Source organism: Hemibagrus wyckioides, linkage group LG04, assembly GCF_019097595.1.
Source record: "Hemibagrus wyckioides isolate EC202008001 linkage group LG04, SWU_Hwy_1.0, whole genome shotgun sequence".
Classification (NCBI taxonomy): domain Eukaryota; kingdom Metazoa; phylum Chordata; class Actinopteri; order Siluriformes; family Bagridae; genus Hemibagrus; species Hemibagrus wyckioides.
In genome coordinates, this window is record NC_080713.1 from 32,533,699 (window position 1) to 32,551,198 (window position 17,500).

At 43.8% G+C, this 17,500-nt stretch overlaps 1 protein-coding gene across 2 annotated transcripts in view; it reads right to left on the minus strand.

The window, feature by feature from the left end:
• Positions 1-8,046, minus strand: part of LOC131352019 (NAD(P) transhydrogenase, mitochondrial-like) — a 45,780-nt gene extending 37,734 nt beyond the window's left edge. The window contains exons 1-5 of one of the 2 annotated variants that reach the window (XM_058387829.1): positions 7,817-8,046; positions 4,938-5,167; positions 4,649-4,866; positions 4,461-4,548; positions 4,259-4,347 (exon numbers count right to left, since the gene is read on the minus strand). In XM_058387829.1, coding sequence (XP_058243812.1) covers positions 4,259-4,347; positions 4,461-4,548; positions 4,649-4,866; positions 4,938-5,167; positions 7,817-7,901 — 710 coding nt within the window. In that variant the 5' untranslated portion in view covers positions 7,902-8,046. The remainder of the gene's footprint in view (positions 1-4,258; positions 4,348-4,460; positions 4,549-4,648; positions 4,867-4,937; positions 5,168-7,816) is intronic. The other variant, XM_058387831.1, reaches the window with a different exon arrangement.
• Between the last annotated feature and the right edge of the window lie 9,454 nt (positions 8,047-17,500).

Consider the following 17,500-nt stretch of genomic DNA (forward strand, 5'->3'; position numbering starts at 1 on the left):
CTACACTCACATCTCTACACTCAGATCTCTACACTCTACACTTAGATCTCTACACTCAGATCTCTACACTCTACACTCACATCTCTACACTCACATCTCTATACTCTACACTCAGATCTCTACACTCTACACTCACATCTCTACACTCAGATCTCTACACTCTACACTTAGATCTCTACACTCAGATCTCTACACTCTACACTCAGATCTCTACACTCACATCTCTATACTCTACACTCAGATCTCTATACTCACATCTCTACACTCACATCTCTACACTCTACACTCACATCTCTACACTCTACACTCACATCTCTACACTCACATCTTTACACTCTACACTCAGATCTCTACACTCTACACTCACATCTCTACACTCACATCTCTACACTCTACACTCACATCTCTACACTCAGATCTCTACACTCTACACTCAGATCTCTACACTCAGATCTCTACACTCTACACTCACATCTCTACACTCAGATCTCTACACTCTACACTCACATCTCTACACTCAGATCTCTACACTCTACACTTAGATCTCTACACTCAGATCTCTACACTCTACACTCAGATCTCTACACTCACATCTCTATACTCTACACTCAGATCTCTACACTCTACACTCACATCTCTACACTCCGATCTCTACACTCTACATTTAGATCTCTACACTCAGATCTCTACACTCTACACTCAGATCTCTACACTCACATCTCTATACTCTACACTCAGATCTCTATACTCACATCTCTACACTCACATCTCTACACTCTACACTCACATCTCTACACTCTACACTCACATCTCTACACTCACATCTTTACACTCTACACTCAGATCTCTACACTCTACACTCACATCTCTACAATCACATCTCTATACTCTACACTCAGATCTCTATACTCACATCTCTACACTCAGATCTCTACACTCTACACCTAGATCTCTACACTCAGATCTCTACACTCTACACTCAGATCTCTACACTCACATCTCTATACACTCAGATCTCTACACTCACATCTCTACACTCTACACTCAGATCTCTACAGTCAGATCTCTACACTCTACACTCACATCTCTACACTCTACACTCAGATCTCTACACTCTACACTTAGATCTCTACACTCAGATCTCTACACTCTACACTTAGATCTCTACACTCAGATCTCTACTCTCACATCTCTACACTCTACACTCTGATCTCTACACTCTACACTCACATCTCTACACTACACTCACATCTCTACACTCTGATCTCTACACTCTACACTCACATCTCTACACTACACTCAGATCTCTACACTCTACACTCTACACTCAGATCTCTACACTCACATCTCTACACTCAGATCTCTACACTCTACACTCACATCTCTACACTCAGATCTCTACACTCAGATCTCTACACTCTACACTCACATCTCTACACTCACATCTCTACACTCTACTCTCACATCTCTACACTCAGATCTCTACACTCAGATCTCTACACTCTACACACATCTCTACACTCACATCTCTACACTCAGATCTCTACACTCTACACTCACATCTCTACACTCTACACTCACATCTCTACATTCTACACTCACATCTCTACACTCACATCTCTACACTCTACACTTAGATCTCTACACTCAGATCTCTATACTCTACACTTAGATCTCTACACTCACATCTCTACACTCTACACTCAGATCTCTACACTCTACACTCACATCTCTACACTCACATCTCTACACTCTACACACATCTCTACACTTAGATCTCTACACTCAGATCTCTACACTCTACACTCATGTCTCTGCACTCTACACTCACATCTCTACATTCTACACTCACATCTCTACACTCACATCTCTACACTCTACACTTAGATCTCTACACTCAGATCTCTACACTCTACACTCAGATCTCTACACTCTACACTCAGATCTCTACACTCAGATCTCTACACTCTACACTCACATCTCTACACTCACATCTCTACACTCTACACTCAGATCTCTACACTCAGATCTCTACACTCTACACTCACATCTCTACACTCAGATCTCTACACTCTACACTCAGATCTCTACACTCAGATCTCTACACTCACATCTCTACACTCAGATCTCTACACTCTACACTCACATCTCTACACTCACATCTCTACACTCTACACTCAGATCTCTACACTCAGATCTCTACACTCTACACTCACATCCCTACACTCACATCTCTACACTCAGATCTCTACACTCTACACTCAGATCTCTACACTCAGATCTCTACACTCTACACTCAGATCTCTACACTCTACACTCACATCTCTACACTCTACACTCACATCTCTACACTCAGATCTCTACACTCTACACTCACATCTCTACACTCAGATCTCTACACTCTACACTCACATCTCTACACTCACATCTCTACACTCTACACTCAGATCTCTACACTCACATCTCTACACTCACATCTCTACACTCACATCTCTACACTCAGATCTCTGCACTCTACACTTCGATCTCTACACTCACATCTCTACACTCTACACTTAGATCTCTACACTCACATCTCTACACTCTACACTCAGATCTCTACACTCTACACTCACATCTCTACACTCACATCTCTACACTCTACACACATCTCTACACTTAGATCTCTACACTCAGATCTCTACACTCTACACTCATGTCTCTACACTCTACACTCACATCTCTACATTCTACACTCACATCTCTACACTCACATCTCTACACTCTACACTTAGATCTCTACACTCAGATCTCTATACTCTACACCTAGATCTCTACACTCAGATCTCTACACTCTACACTCAGATCTCTACACTCAGATCTCTACACTCTACACTCACATCTCTACACTCACATCTCTACACTCTACACTCAGATCTCTACACTCAGATCTCTACACTCTACACCTAGATCTCTACACTCAGATCTCTACACTCTACACTCAGATCTCTACACTCAGATCTCTACATTCTACACTCACATCTCTACACTCAGATCTCTACACTCTACACTCACATCTCTACACTCACATCTCTACACTCACATCTCTACACTCTACACTCAGATCTCTACACTCAGATCTCTACACTCTACACTCACATCTCTACACTCAGATCTCTACACTCTACACTCACATCTCTACACTCAGATCTCTACACTCACATCTCTACACTCAGACCTCTACACTCTACACTCACATCTCTACACTCAGATCTCTACACTCTACACTCACATCTCTACACTCAGATCTCTACACTCACATCTCTACACTCACATCTCTACACTCAGATCTCTACACTCTACACTCACATCTCTACACTCAGATCTCTACACTCACATCTCTACACTCACATCTCTACACTCACATCTCTACACTCTACACTCAGATCTCTACACTCACATCTCTACACTCACATCTCTACACTCAGATCTCTGCACTCTACACTTCGATCTCTACACTCACATCTCTACACTCTACACTTCGATCTCTACACTCACATCTCTACACTCTACACTTAGATCTCTACACTCACATCTCTACACTCTACACTCAGATCTCTACACTCTACACTCAGATCTCTACACTCTACACTCACATCTCTACACTCTACACTCAGATCTCTACACTCAGATCTCTACACTCTACACTCACATCTCTACACTCACATCTCTACACTCTACACTCACATCTCTACACTCAGATCTCTACACTCAGATCTCTACACTCTACACTCACATCTCTACACTCACATCTCTACACTCACATCTCTACACTCACATCTCTACACTCTACACTTCAATCTCTACACTCACATCTCTACACTCACATCTCTACACTCTACACTCACATCTCTACACTCACATCTCTACACTCTACACTCAGATCTCTACACTCAGATCTCTATACTCTTCACTCAGATCTCTACACTCAGATCTCTTCACTCAGATCTCTACAGTCAGATTTCTACACTCTTCACTCAGATCTCTACACTCAGATTTCTACAGTCAGATCTCTACACTCAGATCTCTGCACTCTACACTCAGATCTCTACACTCTTCACTCAGATTTCTACAGTCAGATCTCTACACTCAGATCTCTACACTCTTCACTCAGATCTCTATACTCTTCTCTCAGATCTCTACACTCAGATTTCTACACTCAGATCTCTACACTCAAATCTCTACACTCAGATTTCTTCACTCAGATCTCTAAATTCACCTGGTGTCAAAACCTCTCACTACCGCTCCCATAGATTTAGCAGCTCCTGCAGCAGCCAGGCCTGCAACTCCACCACCGATCACGAGCACCTACACACACACACAGAAAAAATACAATAGACTCTGTGTGTGTGTGTGTGAGAGAGAGTGAGAGTGAGAGAGAGAGAGAGAGAGAGAGAGAGAGAGAGAGAGAGATGCTCTACCTTTGCAGGTGGAACCTTCCCTGCTGCTGTAATCTGACCAGTGAAAAATCTACCAAAATTGTTTGCAGCGAGGACGACAGCCTTGTACCTGTTCACACAGAACCCAGTGCTGAGACCTTCTCCAGAGCCTTCACAGTGTCTTACAGTTTCAAAGTCATGGCGAGAGAGAACTTTAGATGTTTCCATACCCTGCAATGTTGGCCATGGAGCTGAGGGCATCGTAGCTCTGAGCGATGGTGACCCGCGGGACCTGGTCCATGGCAAGCACTGTGCTGTGACGCTGTGCCAGTTTCTCCATCAGCTCAGTGTTCTGTGCTGGATAAATAAAACTCACCAGAGTGGAGCCTTCCTTCAGCAGCTCCGCCTCATGGAGGCCCAAAGACTCATTAAACACCGGCCCTCGCACCTACAACAACAACACAAAATAATCATACTGTACACACCACCACCCCCTCCCCCTGTGCACAGGTTTCTCACTTTAAGCACAAGGTCCGAGTTAAAAGCTCCTATGGTGTTTATGATGGAGGCTCCTGCTGCTCGGTACTGCTGGTCTGAGAACTTTGCCTCTTGGCCGGCTCCTTCCTCCACCTGCACCTGGAAACCCTGCTTCACCAGAGCCTCCACACCCACAGGGGACACCGCCACACGCTGCTCGTTCTTCATGATTTCCTTAGGAACACCCACCAGCAAGTCCTTATAACGGACACCTGGAGAATAAACACAAAACTGAAGGTACTATAGACACAGGAGCAGAGGCAGCTAGAACAACACTGAAGCAGAAAGATGGGCAGCTGGAACAACACTGAGGCAGAAAGAGGCAGCATAACCAGATGTACACAGTCATTAGAGCATTAAACACACATGACCTGTAGAGCTGTGGGTTCTACAGAGACTCCAGAGGGAACTGAAGGAATACTAAGGCAGAAGGAGGGAGATGCAGATACACCTGTATTCAGGTAGAGACAGAGGCACTGGAAGAAAATTGAGGCAGAAACTGAGGCGGCTCTATGATATTATAGTGGCATCATATGAAAAAGTCAGTGAGTGAACGAGTGATGAGAGTAATGATGTACTGAGGCAAGAACAGATGCAAGTGAGAGTTAATGGAGGCAAATAACAGAGGCAATTAAAGAAGTGTAAAAACTTCAGCATGATATACACCGATCAGCCATAACATTATGACCACCCTCAGGTGACGTGAATAAGACTGTAAGAAACTACAGACTGCCCCAACCCATATTCCACTCCACAGTTCACATCTGAAAGAGCTCATTCCCAAAAAGGCTTACATATCATATAGAAATATCTTTAATTCAAACCAGTTTATCTATTTGTGGGCATTTTTACATTGGCTTAAAGCAGCCTTACCAAACATTTAGAACACTTAATCCAATTAATTATTAGTCTGGGAGCGGCAGCAGGACATCAAGAACCGTCCCGGAACAAAGGGTATCATCCAGCCCTTTGGAAATACACAGTTCTTACTGTAATTTACATTTAAAGTGAAACTCATTTAACTTACAGACGGGAAACACTGTATAAAATGTTCGAGCAGGATTTGTCCTGCGTTCTTTTTGACTCCGATGAACCCAAAGTACTTTATGTATTTTGTCACTGCGACGCTGCAATAAACTTCTACATTAAGATCTTCGACGCCCTCATTGTTTTATTTTTCTTACAAGACTGAGTATCTCCTCATCATGGCACCTGTTAGTGGGTGGGATATATTAGGCAGCAAGTGAACATTTTGTCCTCAAATTTGATGTTAGAAGCAGGAAAAATGGACGTAAGGATTTGAGTGAGTTTGACCAAAAGGGTCAAATTGTGATGGCTAGACCACTGGATCAGAGCATCTCCAAAACTGCAGCTCTTGTGGGGTGTTCCCGGTCTGCAGGGGTCACTATCTATCAAAAGTGGTCCAAGGAAGGAACAGTGGTGAACCGGTGACAAGGGGTGACATGGGCGGTCAAGGCTCATTGATGCAGGTGGGGAGCGAAGGCTGGCCCATGTGATCCGATCCAACAGACTGGTTCTGATAGACAGGGGTCTATAGAATACACAGTGCATTACAGTTTGTTTTGTATGGGGCCACATAGCTGCAGACCGGTCAGGGTGCCCATGCTGACCCCTGTGCACTGCCGAAGGCACCAACAATGGGCACGTGAGCATCAGAACTGGACCACAGAGCAATAGGTGTCCTGGTCTGATGAATCATGTTGTCTTTTACATCACGTGGATGGCCATGTACATCTCTTACTTGGGGAACACATAGCACCAGTCTCAAACGGCAACTTTCAGGACTTAAAGGATCTGCTGCTAACATCTTGGTGCCAGATACCACAGCACACCTTCAGGGATCTAGTGGAGTCCATGCCTTGACAACTCCGGGCTGTTTTGGCAGCAAAAGGGGGACCAGTACAATATTAGGCAGGTGGTCATAATGTTATGGCTGATTGGTGTATAAACACTATGATGCCCAGGATACAAAGGAGTTTCTTTCACTGTTTCTGCATCAACACTCCTGTACTGCCTCAATTCCTGTCTTTACTCCCCATCTGTTCCTCCCTCAGCACACATGCTTGAATGAATCATTCAGCACACACTCCTTGAATGACTTTTTACTGCCCAAATACCCCTTTACCTCCCTTCATTCTACCTCAGTACTTCTTACCTCTCTCTGTACTTCTGTTGATACTCCTGCACTGCCCCTGTTATGCCTCAGTATTGTTTACAATACTGTTGTCTACTGTTATGTCACTCCATCCCTCCTCCATGACCCCCGTCCCTACCCCAGTACCCTGTACCCCAGCTGAGGTATTGAGAATCAGAAGGCAGTAAACGAGGCAGCTCATGCTCCTGCAGTTCTCAGCTTTCACATTTCTCCTCATAACCAACATGGCCGCCTTCAATGACACCAGGACATTATTAGCAGCTGATTGGCTGAAATCCAGCATGTCCTGGCCTGCACCATCTCACCGACTCGCAGTGTTTTAAACCCGACATTACACACTCACACACACACACAAAACTTTAAAAGATACTGGGAGAGAAGCTCTCTCTCTCTCTCTCTCTCTCTCTCTCACACACACACACATTTATAGTAGAAGTTGTGGCGGTGTGGTTGCATGGCTGTGTTGCGGTCACCTTTATTTGACCTCTCTTTTATCTCTACTGACAAGCTTTACTGCACAAGAATAAATAGATTCTTTACATCAAAGTGCTAAAACATTGAAACTCACCGCAATCTACTGTTACTTACAAATAATTTTTATTCTACAGCAAATTAAACAACTATAAACAAGTTCCATTCGAACGTGTGTGTGTGTGTGTGTGTGTGTGTACACATATTTTCTTACCTTTAGCTGCATGTTTGTTCCAGAGTGCTGGAATGTTGTGGAAACGTCTGACAGAGACGCCACACACACACCGTAACATGGACATGGCTCAGGCACTTCTTACACACTCCTCACACACACTCCTCACACACACTCCTCACACACACTTCACACACTCGGTGCCGTCCCCGGTTTATTAAAGTGTCTCGGTCAGACTCCTGTGCTCATGGTCTTCTCACAGAGGAACACAAAGTCAAACTCTTGCTTTTTCTATTCCTGTGTGTGTGTGTGTGTGTGTGTGTGTGTGTGTTTCTTCGGCAAAGGCTCCGTGACATTAGGGGAGAACATGGTAGGACAGCCAACTCTCTCTCTCTCTCTCTCTCTCTCACTCTCTCTCTCTCTCTCTCTCTCTCTCTTACACACATACACTGCCAAGGTGGAAAGAAAGCCATGGCATAACTGTCCAGTACAGATTGTCCACCTGGGCCACCTGTGACAGCCCACAGCCTGAAAAGATGACTGAACATGATGGAGAAACTCATTTCCTCCTCATTTCCCACTTCAGGGCTGAAAATCAAGAAGTAACAAGAAGCTAATCCAGGAGATCACCCACACAAGGCATTACTGCATACTCCATGTGGACTCACAGTGTCCCATCATCCTTTTCACTTTTCAGAACTATTTTTTTTTTCAATCTGTTCATATGTCTGATTTCTCTATGGTGGTTCTCCAAAATCCTGTAATCAGGTGCCCCGTTAACTGTGAGTGCATTAAAATGATCTCCTACATATGATAATTAGGCCCATTCATCTGAATTGTTATTTCCACCACTGTCACAAAGACCGAAACGATGGAACCCCTGGCTTTTCTTCATCACCCCCTGAGGATCCCTGGATCTGGTAGGTTTGAGAACCTTTCCCAAAACCTAGTCCTGAAGAATTCCCTATCAATGCCTTCTGGTATTTTTCTCAATTCCTCCTGAATTAATCCACATGTCTGTCTGTGCTTCAGGACACAGGAAGTGTCTCAGAGTTCTTAGGGATCTGTGGGCTTTGGAGAAAACCCCTTCAGCCGTAAAGATGGTAAGAGATGATTTCTGAGTAGGAAGCCCATCTGCTATTAGAAGTAAGAGTTTATCCTTATCAGGTGAACCTTTTGTTGTCTACTGTGTTTGTAGTGATTCATGTGGAAAAGAGCTTCAGTTCTGGCTTTAATGTTTGTTTGAAAGCTTTTATCTGCTTGATTATCTCTTCTAACTCTATAAAGCCCAACCTGGATAAATATCTTTAAGTAAAACACGTTTCCCTCACCCTCACCTGGTCAAACACACTCCTTAAAGTACTGTACTTTAGCATATTCCTGTTGTCTTGCTCTGATACCCCTGTATGGTGCCTGATGGACCAGATCTTTCACAGGGTCTGCAGCTGCTGCTGTGATCCTCTGTGCGCTGAAATTTATGAAGTGGTTGGTTATGGTACTGGTTCCATTTCAAGGTTCTTTCATGAACTTGGGTGACTTGCTCTCCCACTACCTGAGGAATCATCTTCACTGGTTTCTTCTGGTCAGACCTGAGCCTCTGTCTACAGCAGACAAGGTAGATCTTGAGAATGCAAAGCCTTCCTCTAAAACAGTCCAGCAGAGCTGCTGACTAAGAGGATCTGCTGGACAAGATGATCTGCTGGACAAGAGGATCTGTTGGGGGATGGTTCATCCCAATGTTTTGAACATATCCAGATACCACTGTAGATCTGACCACTGTGCTGTGCTGACCAGGAAGAGACATTTCTTCATGTAAGGTACAGGAGAGGAGGCCTTTAATCTTTATTATAATAATGATCAGAAGATGATGATCTCAGTGAATGCTATGCAGTAGTACCAAAAAAACAATGAACTCTCTCTGCAAACAGAAGACAGTAGAGTTTAATAAAGACAGCTCTTTTTGTCATGTACACATTACAGTACACTACATTTCAATTCAATTCAATTCAGTTTATTTTGTATAGCGCCTTTTACAATGAACATTGTCTCAAAGCAGCTTTACAAAAGAAGAAAACAGAGAAAAAGGAGGGGAAAATGAAAAATAATAATAAAAAATAAAAAATAAAAATAACTAATTAACTAGAAATAAGAATAAATTATTAAATTCTATAATTAGACTATTTTATCCCTAATGAGCAAGCCTGTGGCGACGGCAGCAAGGAAGAACTCCCTGGGATGGAAAGGAAGAAACCTTGAGAGGAACCAGGCTCAGAAGGGAACCCATCCTCATTTGGGTGACACTAAACAGAAAATAATGTATCTGTAACTGATTAATGTCCTTTCTACAACAGAAATCAATGACCCATGAGGAACTATTAGGTCAGTGTAGTTTCTAAGGTCATTATAAACACTAGTTCTTTGCTGTCACAAGCTGACAGATGAAATGGCAGATCTGTGATGGTGTGAAAGTCCCCAAGTGGCTCTGTCCATGGCTGTCTCCTGGTCCACACAGATCCATCCACAGCATCAGTGGGCACCATCAAGCGAGGAGACTCCGACCAGGGGTAGGGCAGTGGTCACACTGGAAACACTGGGAGCTCAGGAGTGGGGTGTATAGCTCCACAGAGAAAGACAGAGAGAGAAAGAGAAAGTTATTAAGTTTCTGATCATGTGATGCTTAAAGACAATGTAGAATTATGTGTAAAGTGCAGGCAGGGACTCCAGCAAGACTAGCTATGACATCATAACTAAAAGGGAGAGCCAGAAGGTGACAGACACGAAGGCTTCCCGGGACATAAAGCATCCAACCACTTCACAGTCAGCAAACCTGAGTGACCATGTGATGGTGGTAAGATGACAGCATCCAACACATCCCAGTCACCAAACACTCTATGACCATGAACCTTCCAGATCTGCTCCTTTACCTAAGAAAACTATACATTAAAAGCTCGACTAAACAAATGTGTCTTCAGCCTAGACTTAAACATTGAGACTGTGTCTGAATCCCCAACACTAATTGGAAGGCTGTTCCATAACTGTGGGGCTTTGAAAGAGAAAGCTCCGCCCCCTGCTGTAGCCTTTGCTACTTGAGGTACTTTGATCGGAGTAGGCGTGGCGGATCATAAAAGACTAAAAGATCGCTCAGGTACTGCGGCGCGAGACCATTTAGTGCTTTATAGGTTAGTAACTATTTTATAATCAGTGTGAAATCTGACTGGGAGCCAATGTAGTGTGGATAAAATAGGAGTGATGTGTTCATATCTTCTGGTTCTAGTTAGGACGCTAACTACTGCATTCTGGACTAATTGGAGCTTGTGTATGCTCCTACTGGAACATCCAGACAGTAAGACATTACAATAATCCAACCTAGAGGTAACAAGAGCATGAACTAATTTTTCTGCATCATGAAGTGACATCATATTTCTTATCTTAGTGATATTTCTGAGATGGAAGAAGGCTACCCGAGTGATATTATCTACATGAGCTTCAAATGAAAGACCAGAATCAATAATCACACCAAGATGTTTTACTGCTGGACAAGATGAAACCGAAAGACCATCCACCATTACTCTGTAATCAGAAAGCTCACTTCTAGCTGCATGTGGTCCTAGTACAAGCACCTCTGTCTTGTCCGAATTAAGCAGGAGGAAGTTAGTGACCATCCAATGTCTAATGTCCTTTACACATTCTTCTATCTTAATAAGCTGGTGTCTCTCATCTGATTTAGCTGAAACATATAGCTGTGTGTCATCTGCATAACAGTGGAAGTTAATACCATGTTTACGAATAATTGCACCAAGGGGTAACATATATAGGGAGAAAAGCAGTGGGCCTAAAACAGAACCTTGTGGAACACCGAACATAACCTTGGTATGCATGGAGAAGTCACCATCTAGATCTACAAACTGATAACGGTCAGTCAAATAAGACCTGAGCCAGGAGAGGGCTGTTCCTTTAACACCAACAACATGTTCTAGTCTATCAAGTAGAACAGTGTGGTCAATGGTGTCAAAAGCTGCACTAAGATCCAGTAACACCAGTGAGGAGACACAACCCTGATCAGAAGCCAGTAACAGGTCATTGACCACTTTAACCAGTGCTGTCTCTGTGCTATGATGAGGCCTAAATCCTGACTGATACATTTCATAAATGTTATTTCTATGCAGGTCTGAACATAACTGCTGTGCTACAGCCTTTTCTAGGATCTTGGAGATAAAGGGCAGGTTTGATATCGGTCTGTAGTTAGACAGCTGACAGGTCGAGGTCCGGTTTTTTAATCAAGGGTTTGATAACTGCTAGCTTAAAAGATTTAGGCACATAGCCAGTGCTTAGAGAAGAATTAATTACTTTTAGAAGGGGTTCAGTAGCTACTGGTAATATCTGTTTAAGGAAAGATGTGGGTAAAGGATCTAGGATGCAGGTAGAAGATTTTGAAGAAGAAATTAGTGAAATTAGATCAGGCTCTTGAAGTGGAGTGAAGCACTCTAAGCTCTGATCAGAAATAGTTATATTATCTAAAGGATTATCTATCAAATAATATGGTTTTAAATTAATAGTCTGAATTTTTTGCCTGATATTGTCAATTTTTTCATTGAAAAAATTCATGAAGTCATTGCTGCTAAATGTAGATGGTGTGCGCTTTTCTACAGTGGTTTTACTCCTAGTTAGTTTTGCTACAGTGCTAAATAAAAATTTTGGGTTGTTTTTGTTATCTTCGATTAGGGCAGAGAGATACGCTGATCTAGCAGCACTAAGAGAATTTTTGTATCTCAGAAGGCTTTCCTTCCATGCAATCTGGAATACTGCTAATTTAGTTTGACGCCATTTACGCTCTAGTTTCCTAGCTGATTGTTTTAAAGCTCGTGTTTGGTCGTTGTACCAGGGTGCTAGTTTCTTCTCTTTCATTTTTTTCCTTTTAAGTGGAGCTACAGTGTCTAGGGTGTTCCGAAATAATGACTCCAAGTAATCAGTCGCCTGGTCAAGTTCTGTAGGGTCGGAAGGTGAACCAATCACGTGTGATAATTCTGGGAGACTATCGGTAAATCTCTGTGCAGTAGCAGACGTAAATATACGCTTCATACGGTAAAGCGCCAAGTTGCGCATCTCGTGACTAAGACGCATTCTAAATGAAACTAGATCATGATCTGAGAGCTTCCGACTGTGGAAGAGTGACTCTGTTTTCTATATTTAATCCGAATGTAAAAATGAGATCCAGAGTGTGACCTCCATTATGAGTGGGTCCTATTACATTTTGATTAACACCTAATGAATCTAAGATGGACACACCTGCTGTTCTCAGAGGGTCTTCTGGCTTATCAAAATGAATGTTGAAGTCTCCTACTATTAATGCTTTGTCTAAAGAAACAACAAGGTTTGAAGTAAAATCTCCAGATTCACTGAGGAATTCAGAGTATGGTCCTGGGGGTCTGTAAATAACAATTAGTGGAATTGACTCTGTGAACTTATTATTAGTACTTGCGTACGTTAGGTTAGTATAAAGAACTTCGAATGCATTGAACTGATGTCTGGGTTTTTGGGTGTGGCACTTAGCTTATTATCATGAATAACTGCGACACCTCCTCCCCTGCCTGTTAGACGCAGTTGATGTATATAGCTATAGCCAGGCGGACAAGCTTCATTTAATTCTACGTACTCGTTTTGTTTAATCCATGTTTCTGTTAAACAAAGAACGCTGAACTCCTGATCAGTAATCAGTTCATTAATAATAAGTACTTTAGTTGACAGAGATCTTATATTTAACAGTCCTAGCTTCAGATCAAAGGTGCAGGCTGTGCATTCACTATCATCTAGTTTTATGTTAATCAGGTTACTAAAACAAATTTTCTGATTGTTAAAACATTTTCGTTTGGTTCGGGGAACAGACACAGTCTCAATGTTATGAACCCTGAGTGACGACTCTTTGCAGCTAGCAGACGGTTGGATTAACCTGCTTGTCTGCTCCCTGGCCCTGGCCCTGGATTGTCACCGATTAACTAGATCTGCTCTAAGACTATGTTCTATGCTGCAAGAAATGAGAGCAGCACCCTCCCGAGTGGGATGGACACCGTCCCGTCCTAACAGGCCAGCCTTGCCCTCAAAAGAGCTCCAATTGTCTATGAAGCCCACATTGTTTTTGGAGCACCACCTGGACATCCAGCAGTTCATCGACCATAACCTGCTGTAAGCTACATCACCACGCCGCATTGGTACATTTATTTGGACTATCCTAACATATTTCATTAATCTGGAGTCAGAGCTTTGATCTGGTGCCCAGAGAGCAGACAGCGTTAATGGTCTTGCTCTACAGTGGCAGGGGAAGTTCAGCAATAATAAGGTCTTGAACTGCAGACCTTCTTATTAGTAACTGAAGAACTTAACCACTGAGCAACCATCTCCTCTATACCACCTCCCTACCTCCTCCCCTCCTCCTCCATACCTCCCCCATACCTCCTCCACACCTCTTCCATACTTCCTCCATACCTCCTCCACACCTCCCCATACCTCTTCCATACCCACTCCACACCTCCTCCATACATCCTCCACACCTCCCCCATACTTCCCGCACACTTCTCCCATACCTCCTCCACACCTCCTCCATACTTCCCCCACACTTCTCCCATACCTCCTCCACACCTCCTCCATACTTCCTTCATACCACCTCCCCTCCTCTTCCACACATCCTCCACACCTCCTCCATACCTCCTCCCCTCCTCCTCCACACTTCCTCCCCATCTCCTCCATACCTCCTCCCCTCCCCTTCCATGCCTCCTCCATACCACCTTTACACCTCCTCCACACCTCCTCCATACCTCCTACATACCACCTTTACACCTCCTCCATACCTCCTCCACACCTTCTCCCCTCTTCTTCCAGACCTCCTCCATACCTCCTACCCACCTCCTCCCCATCTCCTCCACACCTCCTTCATACCTCCTCCCCATCTCCTCCATACCTCCTCCCCTCCTCTTCCACACCTCCTCCATACCATCTTTACACTTTCTCCATACCTCCTCCATACCTCCTCCCCATCTTCTCCATACCCCCTCCATACCACCTCCATACCCTCTCTCCTCCTACTGCATACCTCCTCCATTCCTCTTCCACTACTCCTCCATACCTCCTACATACCTCCTCTATTCTTCCTTCATACATCCTCGACATCTCCTCCATTCCCCCTACATACCTGCTACATACCTTCTCCATACCTCCTCCATACCACCTCCCCTCCTCCTCCATACCAAATTTGCACCTCCTCCATATTTCCTTCTCATCTCCTCCACACCTCCTCCATACCTCCTGCATACCACCTTTACACTTTCTCCACACCTCCTCCATACCTCCTCCCCACCTCTTCCACACCTCCTCCATACCTCCTCCATACCACCTTTACAACTCCTCTACACCTCCTCCACACCTCCTCCCCTCCTCCTCCACACCTCCTCCATACCAACTTTAATCCTCCTCCACACCTCCTCCCTATCTCCTCCATACCTCCTCACCTCCTCTTCCACACCTCCTCCATACTATCTTTAAACTTTCTCCACACCTCCTCCATACCTCCTCCCCATCTTCTCCACACCTCCTCCATACCTCCTCCCCTCCTCTTCCACACATCCTCCATACTCTTCCATACCACCTTTACACCTCCTCCATACCTCCTCCCCTCCTCCTCCACACCTCCTCCATACCAACTTTACACCTCCTCCATACCTCCTCCCAATCTCCTCCATACCTCCTCCCCTGCTCTTCCACACCTCCTCCATACCTCTTCCATACCACCTTTACACCTCCTCCACACCTCCTCCATACCTCCTACATTCCACCTTTACACCTCCCCCATACCTCCTCCACACCTCCTCCCCACCTTCTCCCCACCTCTTCCATACCTCCTCCCCACTACCTCCATACCCTCTCTCCTCCTACTCCATACCTCCTCCATTCCTCCTCCACAACTCCTTCATATCTCCTACATACCTCCTCCATTCCCCCTACATACCTGATACATACCTTCTCCATACCTCTGGATTTTGTGTAGAACTTCAGTAGAAATTAAGTAGTGTCATTTCTTTGTTTTCTTCTCCACTGTGGAGCAGCACGATGGCACAGTTACCACATCCCACCTCTACAGTCTTGGGTGTGATCCTGAACTGGGTTACAGTCTGTGTGGTGTTCTCCTAGTGTTCGTGTTAGGGTTAGGGTTAGAATCCTACAGGTTCTCCGCTTTCCTCCCACATACCCAAAAACATGCAAGTAGGTGGACTGGGTAAGATGACCCGCCCCGCGGTGTGAATGTGAATGTATCTGAATGTATGTTGCCCTGTGATACAATGGTGACCCATCCACAGTGTGTTCCTCATGACCAGAGTTCCCTGCTCTGGATTCCCCCATGACATTAAACAGACTAGGAACCTCCTCAGCCCTTAAACTTCTGCCCAGATCTGCAGACAGCATCATCATGCCTCTGTCATTTCTCTGTAAAAGATTAAATGTTGAAAAGAAGTCTTGGATTGTGTGTTATGAATGAGGAAATGTTTGAGGAGCAGATATGTGACACTTGCTTCATCTTTATCTGAGCAGGAAGTAGTCATGGGTCAGTGTACCCAGAATATACATCACTGCTTACACAACACTTTACACAATACTTATGTATATTCACTAAACCATTACTGTAACTGAGAGTGACATTACAACTCACAACATGAATTATCTCAAGTTTATACTGTGGGGAAAAATAAACAAAATAAAAACTTTGTTTAAAGATAAAGGTTTAAATAAGACATCAGATGCTGACAAAACACACTAGAAATAATTATTAGCTTTAAGATGACGAGAAAGAAGACAGAGGAAGAGCTCCTGGTTACTTCAGGAATAAACATACTGAGGAAAAAAAACACAATTACACATCCTCGTATTTTCCAGGTCATCTGATCTGTGTGTTTATCATGCTCATGTGACACACTGCCTCATCACGGTCACTACACACAGCACTAACAGAACGAGTGAGGTGTTGAACACATTTAGTCTGAAACACCATCTTGTTACTGCATTATGGCTGGTCTCCATCACCTGGAGGTTCTCCACTGGGTCTGAAGGGAACTGTGTGAATTCACTGAAACTGAAAAGGTTATGCTGTTTCTCATACAGGGATTAATCTGACTGAGATTTCATTAATACAGTGATCCTCTGATGTAAAGAAGCAGAGAGGTTGTGTGTGATGCTGTTGTGGCTTCTGTAAATAGAACACCTGGTGTGGTGATTACATCGAATATAGAGAGCTGAGATTCTATTAAAGGTATAAAATAATAGTTCATATTAGAAGTAAACTTTTGTAACAGTGGTGGTCAGTGATTGGTCTTTTGTAACAGTGGTGGTCAGTGATTGGTCTTTTGTAACAGTGGTGGTCAGTGATTGGTCTTTTGTAACAGTGGTGGTCAGTGATTGGTCTTTTGTAACAGTGGTGGTCAGTGATTGATCTTTTTTAACAGTGGTGGTCAGTGATTGGTCTTTTGTAACAGTGGTGGTCAGTGATTGATCTTTTTTAACAGTGGTGGTCAGTGATTGGTCTTTTGTAACAGTGGTGGTCAGTGATTGGTCTTTTGTAACAGCGGTGGTCATTGATTGGTCTTTTGTAACAGTGGTGGTCAGTGATTGGTCTTTTGTAACAGTGGTGGTCAGTGATTGGTCTTTTGTAACAGTGGTGGTCAGTGATTGGTCTTTTGTAACAGT